This window comes from Chanodichthys erythropterus, chromosome 20 (assembly GCF_024489055.1).
Source record: "Chanodichthys erythropterus isolate Z2021 chromosome 20, ASM2448905v1, whole genome shotgun sequence".
Classification (NCBI taxonomy): Eukaryota; Metazoa; Chordata; class Actinopteri; order Cypriniformes; family Xenocyprididae; genus Chanodichthys; species Chanodichthys erythropterus.
The window spans coordinates 19026850-19050774 of NC_090240.1; the positions used below are offsets into that span (position 1 = coordinate 19026850).

General features: G+C 36.6%; 1 protein-coding gene across 15 annotated transcripts in view; it reads left to right on the forward strand.

The window, feature by feature from the left end:
- The first annotated feature begins 1404 nt into the window (after positions 1 to 1404).
- eya4 (EYA transcriptional coactivator and phosphatase 4) overlaps positions 1405 to 23925 on the forward strand; it is a 46863-nt gene continuing 24342 nt past the window's right edge. For all 15 annotated transcript variants that reach the window (XM_067371387.1, XM_067371386.1, XM_067371389.1 and 12 more), the window contains exons 1-3: positions 1405 to 1750; positions 5412 to 5483; positions 22424 to 22473. In XM_067371387.1, the coding sequence (XP_067227488.1) occupies positions 5451 to 5483; positions 22424 to 22473 (83 nt within the window). In that variant the 5' untranslated portion in view covers positions 1405 to 1750; positions 5412 to 5450. The remainder of the gene's footprint in view (positions 1751 to 5411; positions 5484 to 22423; positions 22474 to 23925) is intronic.

The following is a 23925-nucleotide window of genomic DNA, read 5'->3' on the forward strand; positions in this document are numbered from 1 at the left end:
CATTCCTCAAAATGAATAACAACAGTAAAATGCAAACTCAGAATATTACGCAAACCTGCAATAATTAAATAATTTAACGTCTCCCTGAAATCAAAAAAATGTAAGTTTAGCTTTTAGTATGAATATGTCTGTTTTGGCGTTAGTGTCACGTGAACCAAGGCAGCGTGAGCACAGTCTGCTCCGGTCCAGAGAAACAAGAGCACAGAGCGGATCATATGCGCGAGTCGGCACAGACCACAAAACGTATCGGACCCATTGGAATTCTACTCAGCATGCTGTATTTTAAAGCGATATAGAGGAGATTAGGAGGAGAAACGGTTCGAGATCAGAAGGAAACTAAAGCTTTACCAAGCTCAATGGCTATGGCCGAGCTGTGATTGGCTATTTTTTGAAAAGGGGCGGGGCTGATCGATATGTCCTGTCCTGTCTTCCTGTTTCATTTTACATAAACACGTTAAATAATGCTGTGCGTTTCAAGACACTTCAGTGGGCCTTTAAATAATACACATATACTTTATGTATTTAATCTCAATTTATTAACCAATGTCTTTGCTGCTGACATTCAATGATCTAATGCGACTATACCAATAAGCAAAAATTACTTTAGTCAAACAACATTTTTTTTGTTTTTATTGTTGAACTTTTTTCTCATGTGGCCTGTTCTTCTGCAATCCAGAACGACAGCACAGCTGAAAAGTTTGTTTGAGCTGCGCCCTCTACTGTACAGTGAGAATTAGCATTTTCTTCAAACTGAAGATTATTTGTTTCAATTTTAGTGAAAGGGCCTTTAAATTTGACAAAAATATAACTTTTGTTGTTGTTGTTTATTTGGTTATTAAAAACCATCCCAGGTCAGAAAAGTAACGTAATGCATTACTTTCCATAAACAGTAATGCTGTTAGTTAAAGGGAATAACACAATATTGTAAGGCATTACTTTTAAAAGTAACTTACATGCAACTTCTGACATTTTCATCCATTTTGCTGTCATTGATCTCTGATCTTCAGCTGACATTTTCTGCTGTCATGTTAGAACGTGTTTTATAAACCTGAGCTATTTTAGTGGTTTGGCTGGTCTAAGTGTTGATAAATGTTAATTACAGGAGCTCCCCCTTTCTTGCTGCTTGGTCCATTAGGGTGGAAGTGGAAGTCCAAGTGCAAGATTGCATAAGTGTGAGTGAATCTGATCCCAAAACAAGGGTTTGACTTGGTTGTTGTTGTGTGGCTGTGGTAAATAAAACTGAGCTGATCACTCGGACGAAACTATTAATAAGAGCCTCATCCTGGCCCTTGTGCTGTGCCCCATTACTGGCTTGGGTGCGAGCCAACAGCAGCACCCCGCATGGCAGCTGCGCGCATGCGCATCAATGAGCGCTCTTGCCCCGCCGCTGCGAGAGAACTTTAATAATGAAGTAGACCACGGAGTGCGCGTGTGCTCACGATAACTTTAGGAGCGTAAATTAAAGGGGAAAACACGGCTAGTGCAAGACAGCAAATATACTCGGAGTTTGGCTTATAATAGTGATCTGTCGGTTGGAGCGTTCCGCTCCGGTGCGGCCAGTGCAGCTCTCATGAACTTAGGGAGGACTTCCCCGCGAGCTTCACTGACAGCGCGTGCACTGACTGGCGCGAGCTGTTCCTCGCGCTTCACGCAGCTCGACCACTTGAATATTTTTGGATGAGCATGTCAACAGTGTGAATGCGGACGGACCTGAGAGTTTGGAAATCGTAACAACGCACAACTCCTAAAAGTAAGTAAAGTACCTATTTTGAATTGCCATAAAATAGCTCACTATTCAGGAACTTTAAAAGTTTTGCTAAAAATGTATGTGGCTCCATACAACGCGCAAACCAGTTTGCTGGAGCACCTGCTCGCGCCTGACACTTTCATGTCTAGGGAAATTAGGACTCATAAAGAAGGTTACAGTTCTACAGTAATTTCTGCTTTCCACATTAGACCACATATAAAACCTATAGCAATAAAATAATTCTACAAATTATCACTGTTAAAAAATTCAGCGCACTAAAATGGGAAGTTTAACTGCTGCCTGAAAATTATTAAAACTTTGCACTTTTTTGGACCTCTGAATTTTTTTACTGATCAAGAAAAACGATTGAATCTGAAAACTCGACAAGAAGTTACAAACTTGGTTGGAAAACAAAGATGAGGTTTTTATCACTAAACACGAATTTCGAGTTATTTGGTAAACAATCGCATCATTGATTGATTTCTCTCTCTCTCTCTTTCTTTTCATGCATGAAGTGCATTCATTAGCCCATATGTTCTTTAGTAGACTTATTTATTTATTTATTGGGTAGCCTAACTTTTCACTAAAGAGTGCTTCTGAGTTTGTTGGGTGATTCCCGTGTCCGTTTGGATGGCGCGTGCCATGTCCGTTTTTCCCATGCACGTGGAGTTTGTGTTTGTATTTGATACGGAGGAAACGGGAATATCATCCCGACACTGAAGCAGCTTCATTGCGCGTTGGCCATTGGTCGCTTTCTCGCGCTGTCGATAGCAGCTCGAGCCGATACCGGAGAAGGAGCCCGGATTAGATTACACACTTAACACGAAATAATTCACAACACACAGGTCGCTCTGGTGGATGGTAATAAGATGGAGTGTACTAGCCAACAATTACATAAGAGAACACCAGTGACCTCCGCTTCGGCCATCTCCAGGCCTCAAACATTGGGGGAAAACTCGAGACTTGTAAGCATTTTAACATTTAATCCATTCCTAAAGATTGCAGGACACTTTGTTTGACGGATTTACGGTGCACGGTTTTGAATTGAATGGTGGGGCAACATTTTAAACGCTTTTTTGTAGTAGATTATAGGGACTGTAGATTGATCAAATGTAGTTTTCTTTAGTAGATTAATTATTAAACGGAATTACATATAGGCTATAAGAGGGGTCAAAGGTAATCACCCATGTTTGGATGTAATATCACACCCTGAAGGGTTAAAAATGGCTTTTTAAGATCTGTTCACTTGGATGCCATTTTATATTTCACAACAGATTAAACTGCATGTGACTAGTAAAAATTTGTCAACATAATTTGGAAAGTAGCCTACAATTGAAAATTAAGGTTCTTCAATTTGGCATCTCTCTCCTGAGATGAGATATGTGGTTCTTTGGAGATCTTGATTATTAAATTTTTAGGTTTTTAGTCAGTATATTGCTTTCTGGGTTCTTTAAAGCACCAGAACAGACGGTTTCTGAGCAATAAAAAGCTCTCTGATTTTAAAGTGTTTTTTCACGTTGGATAAGAAAACAATTTAGGCATTGTCATCAAACTTATGGGACCTGACTGTATAAATTGAATAGTGAAATCGTTTATAAAAGGCTAATAACAAATAATGAATCTACTCAATTCATTAATTCATAAAAGACAAAATTCTTTTGCTCTTTGTTCCCTGTCCAGCTTTGTTTATTTATTAATAAGCGGTGTGTTTTGTCAGTGGAGTGAGCTCTGATGATTTAAAGGGAGGAAAACGAAAGCTTTGGAGTATTTGGCTTTCCTGCGCGTTGTGCTCGTGCCGCGGCTGTGTCGAGTCGCGCGCAGAATGCCGCGCCAGTAAACGCTCCGCGTGCTTTCATGACAATAACAGTAAAGCGGGCTGGCGCTCTTTGTTATTTTGAGACGGAATGATCTGCTCTAATTGGACCGTTTACAATTCCCAGACTGCTGTCTTTTTACTTAGTCTTTCTTATTTGGTGAAATCTAATGTTTTGATCTGGGACAGTTGTTGCATACAGTGGCTTTTGATTTGAAAATGTAGTGTTGACAGAAGGGAAATAAATTTCAGCTTCTTTCCTTTGTGTGTGTGTGTGTGTGTGTGTGTGTGTGTGTGAGGACAGTAGGCTCAGAGGGCACTGAGTGATAACAGTAAAAATCAATGCTGCTCAGCTCATTCCCCCGCCTGAGCATTAAAGGCTAGAATTTCAGAACACAGCTTCACCAAGCAAATGAAAAATTCAAATGATCTGCTCTTCAAACTGTCCTTCAACTCTCTTTCTCTCTTATACTCGCACACACACACAAGCCTTTATACAGAAGCTTGTGGAGACTTCCCATTTACATCCATTTACATCTTATAGGTCACTGTAATCTATATCGTATTCCTAAACAGAAGCATCATGACCTTTCAAGCTGACCTCAGGTTTTTAAGCCAAGTCAAAACTTGTTTCAATGAACATTATAATTATTGTTGGTAGAAACAGGTGTTTGAGAGAAATCACCAATTCACATATATTTGTATATTTGGGCTGTTCAATTGAGGTACAACTTTCTCAGATCATTTACTTTGTCCAGAAAACTCATAAATAGATTATTATGGAAAAAACAATATGTTCTGTCGGCTTTAGATCACTGGTTCACTTTCAGCTAAATAAAAATACTAAATAGTCTTTTTTTTCTTCTTGACTAGGGTATTAAGGCAGGACTGTCAGAGTAAATTAATAAATAAATATATGCATGATGCCCATGATTTTATTTGGTCAATATATAAACCTTTTCCTTGTGCATTTCCATAAAGAGAATTTGCTCCACTTTCTACCTGAACTATGACCTTTAAAATAACTTTTGTTAGTGTAATCTCATGTACTAAGGTTCATTTAGTAATTAATAATTAAATATTATATATTTGAATCAAATATAACCAGTTAATTTCAAAGTTACCTTATTATGAAGCACTTTTTTTTAAGGTTACTTAAAACATTTTTAACAGTTGTTTAGACAAACCTCTTCAGGGTTAGCAAAACTCACCCTCTCACATCCAAACACAAAATTAATGTTAAAAATACAGGCAGCTTTGCAAACCACAGGTCTGGTACCTGCGGCAGGACAGAAAATAAACCTATTCTCCTGATCCCGAGGCTTTCAGTGCCATTCAAAGAGTTTTTGAATAAGAGTGCTTTTCATTACTGAGGCCTCAGGAGGTTTCAAAGCAATTTGCAGAAGTTTCAAGGTTTTAAATGATGGAGGAAGGATGGGAAAAGAGAAAGATAAGGATGGAGGGTGGGATGGGGTGGAAAGGGCTTTACTGGGGGGACTCAGAAGTCATGGTTAGATGTTTTAAGTGACTACTGCCATGCTGGCATCACCATGACCTGGACAGCTTGGTGTTTTGTGTGTACTGAATGAGTGCATTTGTGTATGTGTGTGTGTGTGTGTTACATTGATTACATTTCTCTCTGCCCATTGTTTAATGTTTACTTCTGTAAATTATATTTACTTCAGTCTGGCTGGTTATGATACAGTGAAGTTACCAGAGTTCTTCCTTCCCCTCCTACACACACATACCCACAGACACAAAGGAAGAGAGAGAGAGAGACAGAAACGAGACAGGGATGCCTATGCGTTGTATTGTGTTTATGGCGATTTTAAAAGCATCCTTCATTTGCAGGTGTCTGGACTGTAGTTAAAGGGAGTGGAAGTTCAACTGATGGAGAATACACAGGAGCTGAATGAACAGAGCGTAAGTGAACTACAATACACCCTATTTAGATGTGTTTTACAACATTATATGTCAGAGGATTATCTCAATACCTTTTTCTCTTATGTCTGTGTATTGAATTTAACACTCCAAAAATGTAGAAAATTGAGAATTTGTCAGTGTATTATGCAGTATCATTTGAAGAGTGTGTATGTGTGGATATGTGTGGATAACATACCATCAAAATGACTCTCTACACTAGTGATTTTCAGCCAAGGGTGTGTGCATCCTAAAATACTGATTTTGTTTTGTTAAACCTATCCACCTTATACGACCATTTTTAACTTGAATGTGCGACGCTTCCGGTGTCATTCACTTCCAATTATTTTAGCTGTACAAAAACAGTCTGTTATGCTCCTTGATGTTGCAGACTGGTATTTTAATTTATTATCATAATCATAATCACATTAGCTTATTGCGCATTTGGTTTTACCTTTACTGTGCTTTTTTGTTTGTTTTTGTAGTTATTATATAGTGGCTAATGAATTAGAAGAAATAGAAGAAATAGCTTACTTCCACGTTCACTCTAAAAAAGTTTGGTTAAAAACAACCCAAGTTGGGTTGAAAATGGACAAACCAAGCAATTGGGTTGTTTTAACTCAGTGGTTGGGTTAAATGTTTGCCCAACCTGCTGGGTAGTTTTATTTAACCCAACTACTGATTAAAAATGACTATACAGTATGGCTGGCTTAAAATGAATCCAAAATACACATTACAAGACACATAATTACTAGAGGCAACAATAATAATCAAAAGGTGTACATTTATTAATAAGCAATTTAATAAATGTTTATTATTCATTATCTTATTAATAAATGCTCATTTATTAAACATATTAATAAATGTTATTTTCCAGCATATTTTGGGTTCATTTTAAGCAAGCAATACAGTAATTTTTATACAACAGTTGAGTTAAATGAAACTACCCAGCACGTTGGGCAAACATTTAACCCAACCACTGGGTTAAAACAACCCAATTGCTGGGTTTGTACATTTTCTACCCAACTTGGGTTGTTTTTAACCCAGCATTTTTTAGAGTGTTGAAAAATAAGATAGATAAGTCATTTTTTTGTTATATTATATTTACTATATCAGCACTTGTTGCTAAGCCAATGTAATTTGAGGACCAGAACTAACTGTAAAATAAATTATATTGTATTGTATTATAAAGTACTTTATTGGATATAATTTCCCAATATATTCATTGACAGGTGTTTTTGAGAACGTTTCTCCAAAATTGACCTTAAAAAGAATCCTGAAAAATAAAATGTATCAGTTTCCATAAAAATATTAAGCAGCACAGCTGTTTTCAACATTGATAATAATACATGTTTCTTAAGCAGCAAATCGTCCTATTAGAATGATTTGTGAAGGATCATGTGACACTGAAGACTGCAGTAATGATACTGTAAATTCAGCTTTACATCACAAGAATAAACATTTACATTAAAACAGAAAGAAGTTATTTTAAATTGTAATAATATTTCACAATATTACTGTTTTTGCTGTATTTTGATCAAATATATGCAGCCATGGAAAAACCCTTACCAACACCAAACTTTTGAACGCTTTTGTGTAATTGTGACTTGTCCATCAGTTTGAGGTAGAAACAAACAAACAAAAAAAATGAATTAACAGAAATCAAGCAGTGTTTCCTGATTCTTCCAGATACTTTGGTTAAATACAAATGTTAGATATTCAAGTACTTGTGTTTGTTTCTTGAGGAAGTTTATCCAAAATGTCCCTGCAAAAAATGAATAATGGCCACTTTTTATGATAATGCTGAATGATTTCCAGTTAAGGAACTCATTTCTGGTTTGTTGTTGCTGTGGGCGTATATATATAAGGCAAAAAGGTTGGAAACTCTGGTCTATACTATGTGATAATTGAACAGTTTGATTGTGCGGTTTGAAGTGTGTTTGTGTGCATGAATGAGTGTGTGCGCGGAAAGGCCACCCAGGTGTGTATTGAGCAGCGTTAGCTCTTTAATACACAACAGATGTGAGCTGAAGTGTTGAGCACAGTAGCCATATGGCCACCACAAGTCTGAGCAGTGTCACATACGCATACAAAGTGACATACACCCTCTGCTAAAATGACTTCAGTCCTTTTCAGTGTGTTTGTGTTTAACTGTTAGGAGTCAGTCGAATACTTCCATTCTGTTTTTTGTTGGAAAAAGATTTTAAAAATGTTTTAATATTATCATTTCGATAACATTCGATTAATGATTAAAACAGTCCTGCGTTTGTGTTGCAACACTTTTCCGGGCTCGTGCTTATTATATGCGTATATGTACACAAGTGCTCTGAAAAAGACAGACAGGCGTCCATAATCCAGATGAGGACAGATACTGATCTGGGGGTGTTTGGGGTAATGGAAGGAGAGGAAGAGGGAGATTGAGGTGTGGGTGGAGGGGGGTATTTTGCGACTCAGGGGATCAATGCTTTTGGTTCTGGAGAAAAATAGCAGAGGAGTAAAATGAAAAGGGGGGTGTAGCTGCAGCCTTTTCCTCTGGTGCAGTCTGTGCCCCAGAGCCCCAGAGCAGAGACCACAGACAGAGAGAGAGGACTCAGGTTACACACACTCACTCACACACACACCTACAGAGAGGGAGGAAGAGGGGTCGAGGCAGAGAGAGGAGAACAGAAAGCAAGGCTTCACCACATTCACATATTTACACCTCCCAATTTAAGTGTAATCAGCAAATAACCACAAATAACGGAGAGTACAAGTTGCGATTGTGTTGAAAGCTGCCGAGCCGACGCAGTAATATTTATAAATCTTCTAGACTGTAGAAAGAAGTTGTGGGTTTGCTTTATAGCAAAACAAGCACTCTGTCTTTAATGTCAAAACAAACAAGTGGCAACTCAAACGCAGATATGAAAAGTATGGTGAAAGTGAACAAGCTTCTGTTTGTTAGTAAAAATTTGAAGTCTCATCGTCCTGATGGTTATCTGTTGTTTACACCTGTTTCTTGTGTCTTACACTGTAAATCGACTCACATCTCACTGAAAATATATCATGTCTTGATTCCCTTGTTCTGGTCCTATGCAGAAGATATACATATTAAGACAATGTACTATTCAAGATTACACAACATCACATTTTACAGCTTTGTATTGTAGCATATGTGTTTATCTATGCTGAATGTTCATGATATTTTAAGTTTAGGTATTAGGGTATTAAAAAGATGGGTTAAACACAAGTTAAGCTGTATTATCACAGAAAATGGGTCAGTTCGGGGTCAGTAAGATTAATTTAATTTACAAAAGATTTCTATTTTTAAATAAATGCTTTACTTTCTATCAAAGAATCCTGAAAAATCCGAATCATGGTTTCCTTAAACATATAAAGCATCACAACTGTTTTCTACATTGATAATAATAGAAAATGTTTTTTTGAGCAGCAAATCAGTATATTAGAATGATTTCTGAAGGATCATGTGACACTGAAGAATCAAAGGAATTAAAGGGATAGTTCACCCAAAAATGAAAATTAGCCCATGATTTACTCACCCTCAAGCCATGCTAGGTGTATATGACTATCTTCTTTCAAATGAATACAATCGGAGATTTGTCCAAGCTTCATTTCTTCCAAGCTTTATAATGTCAGTGAATGAGGGGCCAGATTTTGAATCCAAAAAAGTGCATCCATCCATCGTAAAAAATAATCCACATGGCTCCAGGGGGTTAATAAAGGCCTTCTGAAGCAAAACTATGGGTTTTTGTAAGAAAAATCTCCATTTTTAAAACATATTTTATAACTATCGTAAGCTTAGACGCCTCTCACGGTTTAAACAAATAGGGCTGTGCTCTTCTTTTCTCATATCGAAATTAAAATTTCTCTAATTTGTGGCCGGTGTTTTGTTTTGCTCTCTCCTCTGCGCTTCCGTGTTCGTCATTATGTCATTCGTCGGGTCAGAGATTACTCTTCTGCTGCAAATCGATATGTACAGCCGTCTGCAGGAAGCTGGTTATTATAGTTAATAAAGTATATTTAGAATATTTTTTTACAAAAATTGACATTTTTTACAAAAACCCTTCGCTTCAGAAGGCCTTTATTAACCCCTTAGAGCTGTGTGGAGTACTTTTACGATGGATGGATGCACTTTTTTGGGCTTCAAAATCAGGCCCCCCTGTTCACTGCCATTATAAAGCTTGGAAGACTCAGGATATTTTTAAATATATCTCCGATTGTGTTAGTTTGGAAGAAGATATACACCTAGAATGGCTTGAGGGTGAGTAAATCATGGGATAATTTAAATTTTTGGGTGAATTAACCCTTTAATTACATTTTAAAATATATCATAGAAAACAACTATTTTAAATTGTAATAATCAATTGATTAAATTTGGTGAGCATAAGAGACTTCTGTCAAAAAAAGTTTACTGACTCCAAACTTTTGAACACTTGGCCCTTTAGTTTGAGGAAGAAGAATAGAATTGATAGAAATAAACATAAAATGGTAATCTATGGTGCAGTCATTGTAATGTTTTTATTTAGGATCCTTTCGATTCTTGCATTTTAATATAAATGTTAAGTATTCAAGTACTGGCATTGAGTTTGATGAGACTAAATTGTATCCAGTCTCATTTAAATCAGTACAAGCTGTCAAAACAAGCTGCGAGTTTGAGCAGACTGTGTCGTTCCTGAAGCTGTGCATAGCAATAATGGTTATAGATTGTTTTTATAGTCACATAGAATCACTGATGATAATTCTCCGCTTGATCTTGCCAACTGTATTAAGTTGTGGAGTATAATGGCACTAATGTGCACTATGATGCTCCTTGTGTGCAGCTTTGGGTTGAGTCTAGCTGTGACAGCTTTGGGTCCAGCCTGAGCACATTATTTAACAAGCACGTCGACATCTGGGAAGCAATTCATCATTTAATTAAATGCTCCTGAAACCTGGCCTTTCGTTAATGAGATTAATTTAAATAATTAACGAAAAGCTGACACAAGCACAAGAACTCATGAATAATTAAGCAGCATTTTTTCTGCTGCAATCAGAGGGGAAGGGAGCACTTTAATGCTAGAGTGCTTTTTTATATAAAGTTTCAGCTCATTTCTTAAGATGATACACACACTACAATGCTCATGTATGGAGACGTGTGTGTATAAACACTCTGGTTGCTGTACAAAGATATGTGAATCAGTGAGCCAGTGGAAGAGAAAGATGTTGTTGCACACAAGATCATACACATACGCACACACATTCATTCAAAGCTGCGAAGGTGTGTCTGTCTATAGGGCTTGGCCTGGTGTCCAGTTTCCCTCTGACCCCTTTCCCCTGGCGGCTTATACCATTCAGACTTCATACACTAGGTTGACATGGAAACGGAGCAGTCCAACGTATGTGCCGGTGCCGTAACTGGTCATTTTAGTGATCAAAAACATATTTGTTCCTAAACGTTGCTACATGACTGACTATGACTAAATAAATAAATGATAAAATCTTGCAGCCCTATGATTATGGTTAAGACTGTGACAACCATTTATTTATTGGGGCTGTCAATTAATCTCATTATTGTTTTATAGTTATTGTGTTAACACATTAATTTTATGCAAATACAAATTTTTGGCTATATTGTGCTGGCTGGTGTGACTTATACTGATGTCTAATGGTGGCAATGTAGCATCATTCTAAAATTTGCAGTTGCTGAAGACATTGCAGAAACACCAACACTATTCAGCCATTTTTTTATTTATTTCTGTGACCTAAAAGTGTTCATTAACAGGAGGTTATAACATAAAGTTAGTCATATTTGGCTGGTCATGTGTCCTCAATATGTGTGCCCCCATGAAGTGACCCGCTTCATGCACAATAAAACCGCTTTTAATAAGTTTAGATACTCTAATGTTAGTGTTTTACACATACTTTTGTATGTAAAAATAAAAAATTACTAAGAAAATTAAAAGTACACTATAGCTGCGTTTCCACCACAGAAACTTTCCCCAGGAAGTAGGGACTTTGGGTGGTACTTGGTGTGTTTCGACCACAAGGACCAAGGTCTAAATGAAGTTCCGGGTAAAAATTTCTCCCTCAGAAAGTCTCTGCTCGTGAGGTAGTACTTTTTCCAAAGTTCTTTCGGGGGTGGGACTGTTGCGGTACGTGCAGTAAGAGTTGTTTGCTATTCGAATCAACAATGGAGTTTAAAAAATACGACCGATGGGCCAACAACGAGGTTCAAGCTTTATTGAGCTAATATGTGGAGGATTTGTCTAGTCTTCACAGTACTTTATACCTCGATGGAATTGCAGACAGAAACAGGTCTGGGGGGAAAAGTTGTTCCGGATAATTTTGGTGGAAACGCAGCTTATGTAACTTCTGGCCCTCTAGCGGTTAAAAAAACAAAACTGCATGCGTTTTGCAGAAGAACGTTATTTTTGTTGTGCTTTGGCTCTGCATGACTTTGGTTCCTTTTCATAACTAAAAGAGACAGAGATTATCCTACTGCTCATAAAACATTCCATCTAACTGGTTATATCTCTTAAGCCTAGTTGTGAAAGATCTCAAGCTGACTGGCTGAAGACGTTACCATAGTTATACCCATTAATAGACAAAGTACTTCCTTGAAAATAAATTCCAGAAAAGCACTACAACAAACATAATGACCCTTCACAATGCTTTACAACTCTGTTAGAGAGCTACATATGGCAATTTATACGTTCAATAAAATATCTTACGCACTTTTTAAGTAAAAAAAAGCATCTCTTTTACAACATTTCAAATCCCTCAGTTCTCACCATCTCTTAAAGGATTAGTCCACTTTTAAATACATTTTCCTGATAATTTACTCACCCCCATGTCATCCAAGATGTTCATGTCTTTCTTTCTTCGGTCGAAAAGAAATGAAGGTTTTTGATGAAAACATTCCAGGATTATTCTCCTTATAATGGACTTCAGTGGCCTCCAAACGGTTGAAGGTCAAAATTACAGTTTCAGTGCAGCTTCAAAGGGCTTTAAACGATACCAGACAAGGAATAAGGGTCTAATCTAGCGAAACGATTGGCAATTTTCGAAAAAAATACAACTGTATATACTTTATAAACGCATATTATCGCCTTGCACGTGCTTCCGCTTTCCGTATTCTTCAAAACGTTTACGCTGTATGTCCTACGCCTATTGAACTTACGAAACGAACGTGGCGGCAGTTTCGTTTTTTTTTTCCGTAAGTAGAATATGGGAGGTCTTAGGACATACAGCATAAGCTTTTTGAAGAATGTGGAGAGCGGAAGCACGTGTAAGGCGATAATATGTGTTTATAAAGCATATACAGTTGTATTTTTTTTCGAAAATGACAGATTTTGAACATCATACCGAATGATGCCAGTGAACATTGAAAATGAACATCTTGGATGACATGGGGCTGAGTAAATTATCAGGAAATTTTTATTTAAAAGTGGACTAATCCTTTAAAGGTGCTAAAGAGGATGTTTTGTTTTATACATTTTTGCAATATTACTTGAAACTGTCTTTACTAACTGATAAAAGACTATTTATTAGGTGCACTGAAAGTAATAATATTAATATACATCATCTGTACACGAGGTAGGGCCTTAAAAACATCAGCCAATCGTTTACGCGATCATCGTGTAAACGATTGGCCCTCTGGCTTGTCTATCACTGCCGTGACGTTCCCTGTGAGAGACGTGCGCGGCTGCGCGCTCCAGTAACTTTCCACACTCCACAGGCGCCGCATGCAGTGTTTTTGTCAGGAGACAGAAGTAACAACTGCAGATTATGAGTTACCTGCGGTGAGTCCGACATAATGAATCCACTAACACGACACAGCGAATGCCGGTGGTAAACACTCGTGTTCCAATACTCGTGCACGAGTTTTGGGAGGTGTTCCCTCGAAATGAGCTCTGAAGGAGGGGGGCTGTTCTTATGCATGCGCTCATTTCAAAAACTCACTAACAGTCTGTGGTTTCTCAGTCGACGAAAAGATCGTCTTTAGCACCTTTAAAAGCCAAGCCAGTGTTGATTCTTGTTTTATTACGTTTTATTCTCTTTTTTTAAGCAGAAGGTCCTCTGTTCTGCATTCCCCGGGGGTTCGAGATTTAGCGTGCTCCATGTCAACCTTTCTCGCTAACTAACCTATGTCACTCCCACACCAAACACGCGTCAAAGTAGCCAAAGCAACTTTTCTATATTTACGGACATGACGAGACATGGGCGGACGAGTGACGCATGTACGCAATTTCCCGTGAAAACCTTCCCATCAGGTCTAAAATTTCAACATAGGCTTACCAGAGTGAATCAGGGTAAGACAAAAACACATTTTGGAAAAAGGATTGATGATATATTGACTCATTATTTAAATTTTGTTCATTTTTGAACAAAAAAAGTTATATAGTTATATGTACTTTGTAAAATATATGTGCGTAGAATAACTGTAATTTCTTTAACTGCTATTTTATAATATTTTTGTATTTTATTGCATGCACTACCTTGTTTAAGTTTGACAGTGTTTACATATACTTTATAAGATTGATCTTGTTGGCATGATTTTATCAGTTTAAAATTGAGAACATGAATGTTGAATGGGCTGGTTCAGAGGAACAGGTTTTGCGTTTGTGTGTGTGTGCGCTCATTCTAATTTTAGTTTCTATTTCTAATTTTCAGTGTCCTCAGGGAGTTTAAATGTTCTCAAAAATTATAACAACATAAGCCACTGTCACCTGATCGGAATACCCTGAAAAACACATATGTTGTGTGTGTGCGCATTACATACAGCCCTTTGCCCTGTCACACACTCTCTGTTCTTTTCTGTTTCCTTTTTCTTCCTCTCTCTTCCTCTCTCTATTGCCTTCCCCTACCTTTAGAGAAGAGTGTTTCAGGGAGGGGACACATCAGATAATCTTACACCTCCCAGGGGCATATGCTGAAATGTGTGTGTGCTGGGGGGCGGAGGGGTGGGGGGCACAGGTAACAATGTATTTTACATGAAAGGAAGAGTATAAAGTTACAGCGCTGATAACCATAATACTGAAAGCACAAAAAAGAACAAGAAAAGGGGGACTGTTTTCTGTGTGTTGGTGTGTGTGAAGCCTCTGTATCCATAAGCAGGCCTGGAATCTGCATATAGAACACAGCAGAAACGCCCATTTATTAAATGTTTATTAGGCTCTTGGCTATTGTCTACTACTCTCAGTTCCATTTAACACATTCTTAACATGTTTTTCAGCAGAAATCAGCGTAAATAATGCAGATTTCACCTTTGGATATATGTCAGGTGCTTAAAAAAATACAAAATCAGAACTTTGCTTGTATGCGAAATGTTTCACCTGCCAAAAAACACCTGGTTGTCTGTGTGTTAGCTGGTTTCCCAGCCTGATTATGGTGGTCTGTTGGATGATTTTAGAGGGATCTTGGCCACATTTCACCTGGTCAGGCTCGAAGACCATCTTCACAGCTCAACACAGTAATGTTTTGCACCATCTGGCAAAAATAGTTATATTATAGCTGTTAAATTTCCAGCTGCAAATGTTTTACAAAAAAATGCAATAATACGTTTTTGTTTTTTAAAAACGGGGTACGAGATGACATTATTTTACTCACCCTTCAACCAACAAACATTAAAAGGACACAAAAGTGTAAAAGCATCAACAAGATACTTTCAACAGGCCATAAAAAAATGTGATTAAATATAACTATACTGATATATATATATCTGTATTATATAATATACGTTGCCTTAATAAAATTTTTTAATGAACTTTAGCATTGCGTAATACTATTTCATAGTGATTTCTGTCATTTTTACAGATAATAAATTGTACCTATTTACCTGTGAAAACAAACATGGAAAGAGACGTCAGGCTTTGAGGAGAAAAACTAGAGATTCTTTGTGTATTCCAGTGAATTATTAATGGGGTATATTGTAAATTATATCGGGTGAACAGACCACAAATGTGCAATATATGTTGTCCTTTTTCATACTATTACAGCGGAATGCAAAGGGACAAAAGAAAATAATCACGAGGATAGAAATCAGCGACTGAAAAGAGCTCTTGCCATAGATATTCTTGTTATAACGTTACATTAAAACACCAAGCATTACATTATTCTCATGATGTCCAGAGGTGGGTAGAGTATCCAAAAACTGTCTCAAGTAAAGGTACAAGTACTTATAGAAATATTTACTCAAAGTAAAAGTAAAAGTAATAATCTTAATAGTTACTTGAGTACACTCTAGAAAATGCTGGGTTAAAAACAACCCAAGTTGGGTTGAAAATGGACAAACCCAGCGATTGGGTTGTTTTAACCCAGCAGTTGGGTTAAATGTTTGCCCAACCTGCTGGGGAGTTTTATTTAACTCAACTATTGTTTAAAAATTACTGTACTGCTTACTTAAAATGAACCCAAAATATCTTGAAAATTAACATTTATTAATATGTTTAATAAATGAACAGTTTAATTTAATTTTAGATTCATTTTAAGTCAGCCATATAGTCATTTTCAAACAATAGTTGGGTTAAATAAAACTACCCAGCAGGTTGAGCAAACATTTAACCCAACTGCTGGGTTAAAACAACCCAATCGCTGGGTTTGTCCATTTTCAACCCAGAATTTTATGTAAGAGTGTAAGAGTAAGAGTAAAAAAGTATCCATTGAAAATCTACTCAAGTAGCTTGTTACTATCAATACTATCAATACAATAGCATGTTATTATTTAGATAGATATTTAAATTATTGTCATACTTAGATATCTTTGCAACAAACACGGAAGAGACAAGCATTATTTCTGGCATCTGTAACCTGAATATCATTGCATGTCCTTTACTTTGTATAATAATAACAACATATAATCTACATTTGAAAGAAGAGAGAAAACTCTTCATGTGCTCGCGCACACAAACAATGGTCAATGAACAATGAACAAATGCACATTGACGGATCTTCTTCTGTCTGTTTTTCAAAATGTAATCAAATGTATATTTCTGCAGGCGCGTGTAAACTGGTTAACTGTGTCAAAGCAAAGGCGTTAATTTTCAAGACGAACAGGTCGCATTGCGCAATAGGCTACCGACAAATTACCATTTCATACTCTCTGAACAATGGTAGCTTATTTAATGTATAAATTAAGATATATGTCCATGAAAACTATAAAGAAATGCTACACTTTGTTATCGTGGCGTAATTGTTTGGTTGTAAAATGTCAGCTATTGTCTGTATGAATTGAAATCAAATGAAATCGATACCTGTGTGGAATTGTTCACAGACAGCATACGCAGTTCAGCTAATAGAGATCTTGCAGATTTGCTTTTAATCGATGTCGGTCCACTGCCACTTCATCCAACGCTCCGAGTGAGAAACCGCTTCAGACGATTCAGTGCATTCAGGGAACTGAACAAATCATTCAAACTGATTCGCGAACCAATTTAGACAGTTTTGTCAACTTGTTCGACCAAGTCTTTGAACAGAATCGACTCAAAAGAGTGATTCATTTGTGAATGGGGCATCGTTCATGAAAAAAGGAGACAGCGCGCTTGGAATAAACTATGCATTTCTTAACATGTACAGTATTGCATTAAAATAATGTAACGAGAGGAACGTCGCCTAACGTAGCAAAGTAAAATTATACTTTTCATTAAAAATGTACTCAAGTTAAATCTACTCCAAAAAGTACAAATTTTCCAAAAAACTACTCAAGTAAATGTAACAAAATAAATGTACTTCATTACTACCCACCTCTGATGATGTCTGAAAATAAAACATGAAAGAAAAATGTACAGCTTATTCAGTCAAACTGACGGATAAGCTTTATTTGTAGGGCAGCCTACAATTTGAAACGATTCATTTCAGTCTTTTTAAATGGATGTTCCCCAAACGAGAAGTGCAACCCATAATTCAAAACACAGTAGGCTAGTCATGAATAAGGTGGATATATTTAATTAAAAATAAAAATAACAAAATAGATCATTTTGTGGTAGGGCCATTAAAAATTCATCTTGAATATATGTAAGAATTTTCATTAATCGCTTTGAAACTTAAAAAGCAAGACCTTCCCCAGCTTCCTAGGTACTCTGTGAAAGCACGTAGACTGATTTTTATATGAAGGACTTAAAAAAATGTGACATTTACACACGCTCCCGAGATGCTCTCTTCCATTCAATGACACATGAAATGAATACTTATACAATGTTCAGGAAAAAAAGAGCCAAATTGCCATGCCAAAAGAGCCATTCTGTAATATAATGTCAATGTATCATGCAAAGAAAATGGATTAATTCAAACTATACTCAGATATGTGTAGTCTATAATCTCAAATATACTATCAAGCTGTTATAATTTAAATTACCTCGTCTGTCGATGTGATGCCGGTGAATTGCAGAGCTGGTGCAAACATATTCACATCGCTATGATCAGATGCTTTCTTAACTACTGCTTTCTCAATGCTGTCATTTTTGTTGTGCGCGCACAGCGGATAGTTACATATTGATCTAAATGTCTGGCTGAAGTTCACTTAACGGCCACCGGTGTCACTAATAACAAGGGTTTCTGATTTCTAGATACAGTTTAGCCCGTTTAATTGTTGAGTACTATAAGACCAGCTTGAACCAGTCAAGACCAGCAAACCAGCTTAGGCTGACTTAAGATGACACTTTCTAGTTGCTTTTCGAACCGCCTGCCAAAGAATTACAAATTTCACTTCATAAATCTATAAACGGTGTACAGTTAAACAGTCTTAGATCATTGTACACCAGCAGGCCTCATTTGGAGCTGGATCCTGCTGGGCTGCTCTCAAATGCTCTATTAACTGCTCTAAAAGCACAGATGCTGCTGGACAAGGAAGTAGTTACAGTCAGAGAGAGATTTACAGTAGGCTTAGAGCTCTGTACGATTGACCGATCACCTGCTGTCCCTGAATGTGTCAGGCTAATTTGAGGAGATCATATTGGGTGTGTCCATACTCAGCACAAATAAGAACCTAGAACCAGAGAGATGAGCCTAAACCACAGACATTTTTCTGAGAGGAGCTTTAATGCTCCGAAGTCATCTGTCCAATAGCACATGTATAGTATGTATACACATATGATGTTGTTGTTGTTTTTTTCAGAAAACAGGCATTAAATTGATCCAACGTGACCGTAAAGATAAAAGATTCTCTTTAAATGCCGTACTTTTGAACTTTCTATTCATTACAGAATCCTGGAACAAATGTATCCATGATTTCCACAAAAATATGAAGCTGCACAACTGTTTTCAACATTGATAATAATGAGAACAGTTTCTAGAGCAGAAAATCAGCATATTAGAATGATTTCTGAAGGATCGTGTGACACTGAAGACTGCTCCAGTCTTGATGCTGAAAAATTTAGCTTTTCCATCAGAGGAATAAATTCATTTTAAAATATATTCAAGTAGAAAACAGTTATTTTAAATTGAAATAATATTTCACAATATTACTGTTTTGACTGCATTTTTGACTGCCTTGGTGAGCAAAGGAATCATAAACACCGACCCCAAACTTTTCAATAGTAGTGTATGTGTGAACATTCTCCCCAAAACCACACACTACATCTGACACACACATGTATATACGTGCATGTGTGCTCACAGGTCCATATGTGTGTTTTCAATTAAGACCCAGATGACTACAAGCAGTTTTGGGAGGGGTGAACAGTGTAAATTGATTGTGAGAAGTTTATAGACTTGTGGCACTCTTTGATCCCTTCTTTTGTTTTACAGTACACTGTTTACATATTCATATACATATTCAAGTGTGAAATGTGAAAAAAAAAAAAATGCATGAATTGAAGTTTCTGTATGAATGTAAGATGCTAGGAATAATGCACTGTTTTGAGAAAGAAAGAAAGAAACTGAGCAGATATGGAGAGAGTTGGTCACAAGGACAAATTCAAAGAAAGAACTTGCAGTCGTGGTTTTATTAACTCAGGACTGAGTAATATTGAGCGTGACAGAGAGTAAGAACCAAGATAAACGGCCAGAATGGGAAAGAATGTATTTTATGTGTGTGTAGGAGAGAGAAAGGCAGGGTGAGAGTTGCTATGTATATTACTGAAGAGTAAGAGAATGCTGTAAGCTAGTAATATTGGATGAAACTAATGTGTCAAATATGATACGTTCACATGGTGTTTTAGATTGACAACCGTATTTATTAACAGGCGTCATTATCATCATCCTTTCAGATGTGTTCTGTCTGTGGTATTTCTTCCTCCACCCAAACACTCTGTTTTCTGAAAGAGGTTGATAGCCCTAACATTAATGTTCGATATCCATGAAGCACACACATATGTATGGAAGCCCATTTCCACCACTAAATAAAATAATAAAAAAAGTAATTGCAACTTTTTATCTCAGAATTGACTTTATATCACGCAATTGCAAGTTTATATCTCACAATTCTGACTTTTTTCCTCACAGTTCTGACTTTTTTTCTCACAATTGCGAATTATAAAGTCACAATTCTGAGATATAAACTCGCAATTGCGTGATATAAAGTCAGAATTGCGAGATATAAACTCATATGTATGGAAACACAAACATGTATGGAAGCCCGTTTCCGCCACAAAATAAAAAATAAAAACGGTAATTGCGAGTTTATATCTCAGAATTGTGACTTTATATCACGCAATTGCGAGTTTATATCTCACAATTCTGACTTTTTTTGTCACATTTGTGAGTTATAATGTCACAGTTCTGAGATATAGGGCCCTATTTTAACGATCTAAATGCAAAGTGTGAAGCGCACGGCGCAGGTGTACTCAGGGCGTGTCCAAATCCACTTTTGCTATTTTAACGATGGAAAAACGGTCCGTGCGCCGGGGCGCCTTTTTGAAATGGGTTGTCCCTATTCTCTTAATGAGTAATGGGCGTAACGTTCAATAAACCAATCAGAGTGTCATCTCCCCTTCCCTTTAAGAGCGAGATGCACTCGCGCCATGGCGGATTGCTATTTACATGCCGGAATTTGTTGGCGGAAAAGCTGAACGCTTTTCAAGCGAAGAAACTGATGTGCTCGTGCGCGAAGTTAAAGCGCGCGAGCAGATCATCTACGGGACAAGCAGGATATAACATTATATATAGTTCAACGAGTGATGTTTTGCTGAAATTACCTGTTAAGTGGCCAGTCAATCTTTCAGTCGTCTGTGTTGGATGCAGGCTTTCATATAGCTCCGCGCGATCAGTCAGTTAATATATGTGTGTGTATTGGCAAGATTGTTCAATTAATTAGCCAGTTTCGTTCATCATTATAAGTAGTAATAGGCTGAATTGAAAATAGGTATCCTAATTCTAATACACACAATGACTATTCATCATTACATTTTTATATTTATGTAGCCTACACAATAATATTCTTTTACACTGTAATCCTTTTGTTTTTAATATTTGGCATATTTGTGTGATGCATATCCCTGTGTGTAATAAGCAAAGTCAACGCGCACTGTGGACGCGCCCAGAGGCGCAGTTTCTACCAACGCGCTCTAACAAAAAAATATTGCGCCACTGACTTTAGACTTTAGACCAGGTTTGAGTTGGTCTATGGCGCAGTCTATTTTCAGCTCCTTAAAATAGCAATGCGCCGGCAATGCGCCTGAACACACCTCTTTTTTAGACCAGCACGCCCATGGGCGCACTAACTGGCGCAAATGCATTTTCTAATTTAAGGACGTGGCGCTGAACGGGAAAACGCGAACGGCGCCGGACGCAAACTAGCAAACACACTTGCGCTGCGCCTTGCGTCGCATTGCGCCGGGTGTATTATAGGGCCCATAAACTCTCAATTGCGAGTTATAAAGTCACAGTTCTGAAATATTAACTCATATGTATGGAAGCCTGTTTCTACCACTTAATAAAAAATAAAAACAGTAATTGCGACTTTTTATCTCAGAATTGTGACTTTATATCACGCAATTGCGAGTTTATATCTCACAATTCTGACTTTTTTCCTCACAGTTCTGACTTTTTCTCACAATTGCGAATTATAAAGTCACAATTCTGAGATATAAACTTGCAATTGCGTGATATAAAGTCATAATTGCGAGATATAAACTCATATGTATGGAAACACAAACATGTATGGAAGCCTGTTTCTGCCACTAAATAAAAAATAAAAACAGTAATTGCGACTTTTTATCTCAGAATTGTGACTTTATATCACGCAATTGTGACTTTATATCTCACAATTCTGAGATAAAAAGTCGCAATTGCAAGAAAAAAAATCAGAATTGCGATTTAAAAAAAGTCAGAATTCTGACTTTATAACTCGCAGTTGTGAGAAAAAATTTTGCAATTCCTGTTTTTATTTTTTTATTTAGTGATGAATATGGGCTTCCATACATATGTCACATGTACAAAAGTTTGGGGTTGGTAATTTTTTAATGTTATTAAAAAAAGAAATATTATTACCATTTTAAATATCTTTTAAAATGTAATTTATTCCTGTGATGCAAAGCTGTATTTTCAGCATCATTACTCCAGTCTTCAGTCACATGATCCTTCATAAATCATTCTAATATGCTGATCTGCTGCTCAAGAAACATTTATTTTTATTATCAATGTTGAAAACAGTTGTTCTGCCTAATATTTTGGTAATATTTTGATTTTTTTCAGGATATTTTTTTATGAATAGAAAGTTCAAACAAACATTTATTTAAAATATATATTTTTAAACATTAATTAAAAGAAGAAAAAAAAATCTTACTGACCCCTAACTTCACCTCATATTGTGTAATCCTTTTTTGTTATTCATATTCACCTCATTCAGTGGACAGCATTTGCAAATATTCATGTTCAAAAGGCAACAGTAGCTTCAAAAATCATGTACAGTGAGGACATCACATTGAGTCACATAGCTGAACAATCAATCCAGATTTGGAAAAAACAATGTTGTCCTCATACACTGAATGAGAAACTATCAGCATCAACCGTCTCTTCTGGTCTTTCCACAGGTGAAGAAATTGACCACTGATTCCCATGCTCCAGACCCAGTAGACAACAGGTAAGGTGAACACACTTTCACACACATACTCTCCACTGAAATCCATTTAGGGGATTATTTATGAGTGCCAATGACAGTGGACTGTGGGAGCGAGTGGTTTTGTACACATAAAGACAGAGGGAGAGATAAAGAGAGAAGGATGTTAAAGTCATTGTAGCGTGTGAGTGGGTGTAAAGCAGACGGCTTCACCTGGTTAAAACATGACTGTCTCACTGTGCGTGTTAGAGCACTGTGTACTTTGGGATTCATTCAGAAATTTTATGCAGATGTTTATGCCATAAACGTCTGAGGAGCAACTCTGTTTTTATCTCTGATTGCCATTACATTATCATAAGAGCTGTTTTTGTACATGTGTCTTTTTGATTACAGTGTCCGCTAAATGCTCCAATGCAAAACTATTCGATTTTTTTTTTTGTGGATTTTTTTTACTTTTTGTATAGTTTAGACCTTATATTAAGGTGAATGGATGGATTGATAGATACATGTAATATTTGTATTTAAAAATGTGTCACATTACAGGGACTATTTAAGTCAATTACTAAAAAATTTAATCAAATGGTAAAAAAGAAAGCGTATGTACACATGTATTATATATATTTTAACCTAAAATCCTGCTGGATATGAAATTGTCATTTGCCATCCTTATTATAAATAACATTGAATTTTGCATATTAAAAATATCTCATCATTAAAATGCCAAAAATAGTTCTTACTGGTCATGAAATTGTAATTTTATTAATTGTTTTTATTGAAAATCTATATTTGAGTCCTCATGACATTGAGAATATTAAGCATTAGTGTTAAACAGCGCAGGTAGTTGTGTTACTTTGTACCTGTAACAACTTGAAGGCACATTGTGATTTTGTTCCTCCTTATGTGGGTGGCTTAATGTGAAGAATATTCCATATCCGTGTTGCTACATGGAATTCTGGGGGGAAAAAAACTAGATTTTAGATAAACATGACCTAGATAAACTGCTTTCCAGGTTTCTGAGGTAAAACCTCATAGAAGATGCACAAGTTGGGGCAGATGTTTTCTTTAGCAGATGGTTTGACACATGAGCGAGTGTCATATTATCATTCTTACAATTTTTGCTCACATTTTCTGCTTGGTGAGTGTTACGGTCATTTTGGGGTCAGTAAGATTTTTTTTTTTTTATTATTTTCCAAGGACGCATTAAATTGATCAAAAGTGACAATAAAGACATATACACTAAAAAATGCTGGGTTAAAAATGGACAAACCCAGCGATTGGGTTGTTTTGACCTAGCTGTTGGGTTGAATCTTAAACCCAACCTGCTGGGTAGATTTATTTAACTCAACTAATGTTTAAAAATTAAATTGCTTTTTAATGAATGTTTACCTTTTGATATTATTGTTGCCTCTAGTAATTATGTGTCTGATTTTTAATTTCCAACATATTTTGGGCTCATTTTAAGCCAGCCATATAGTA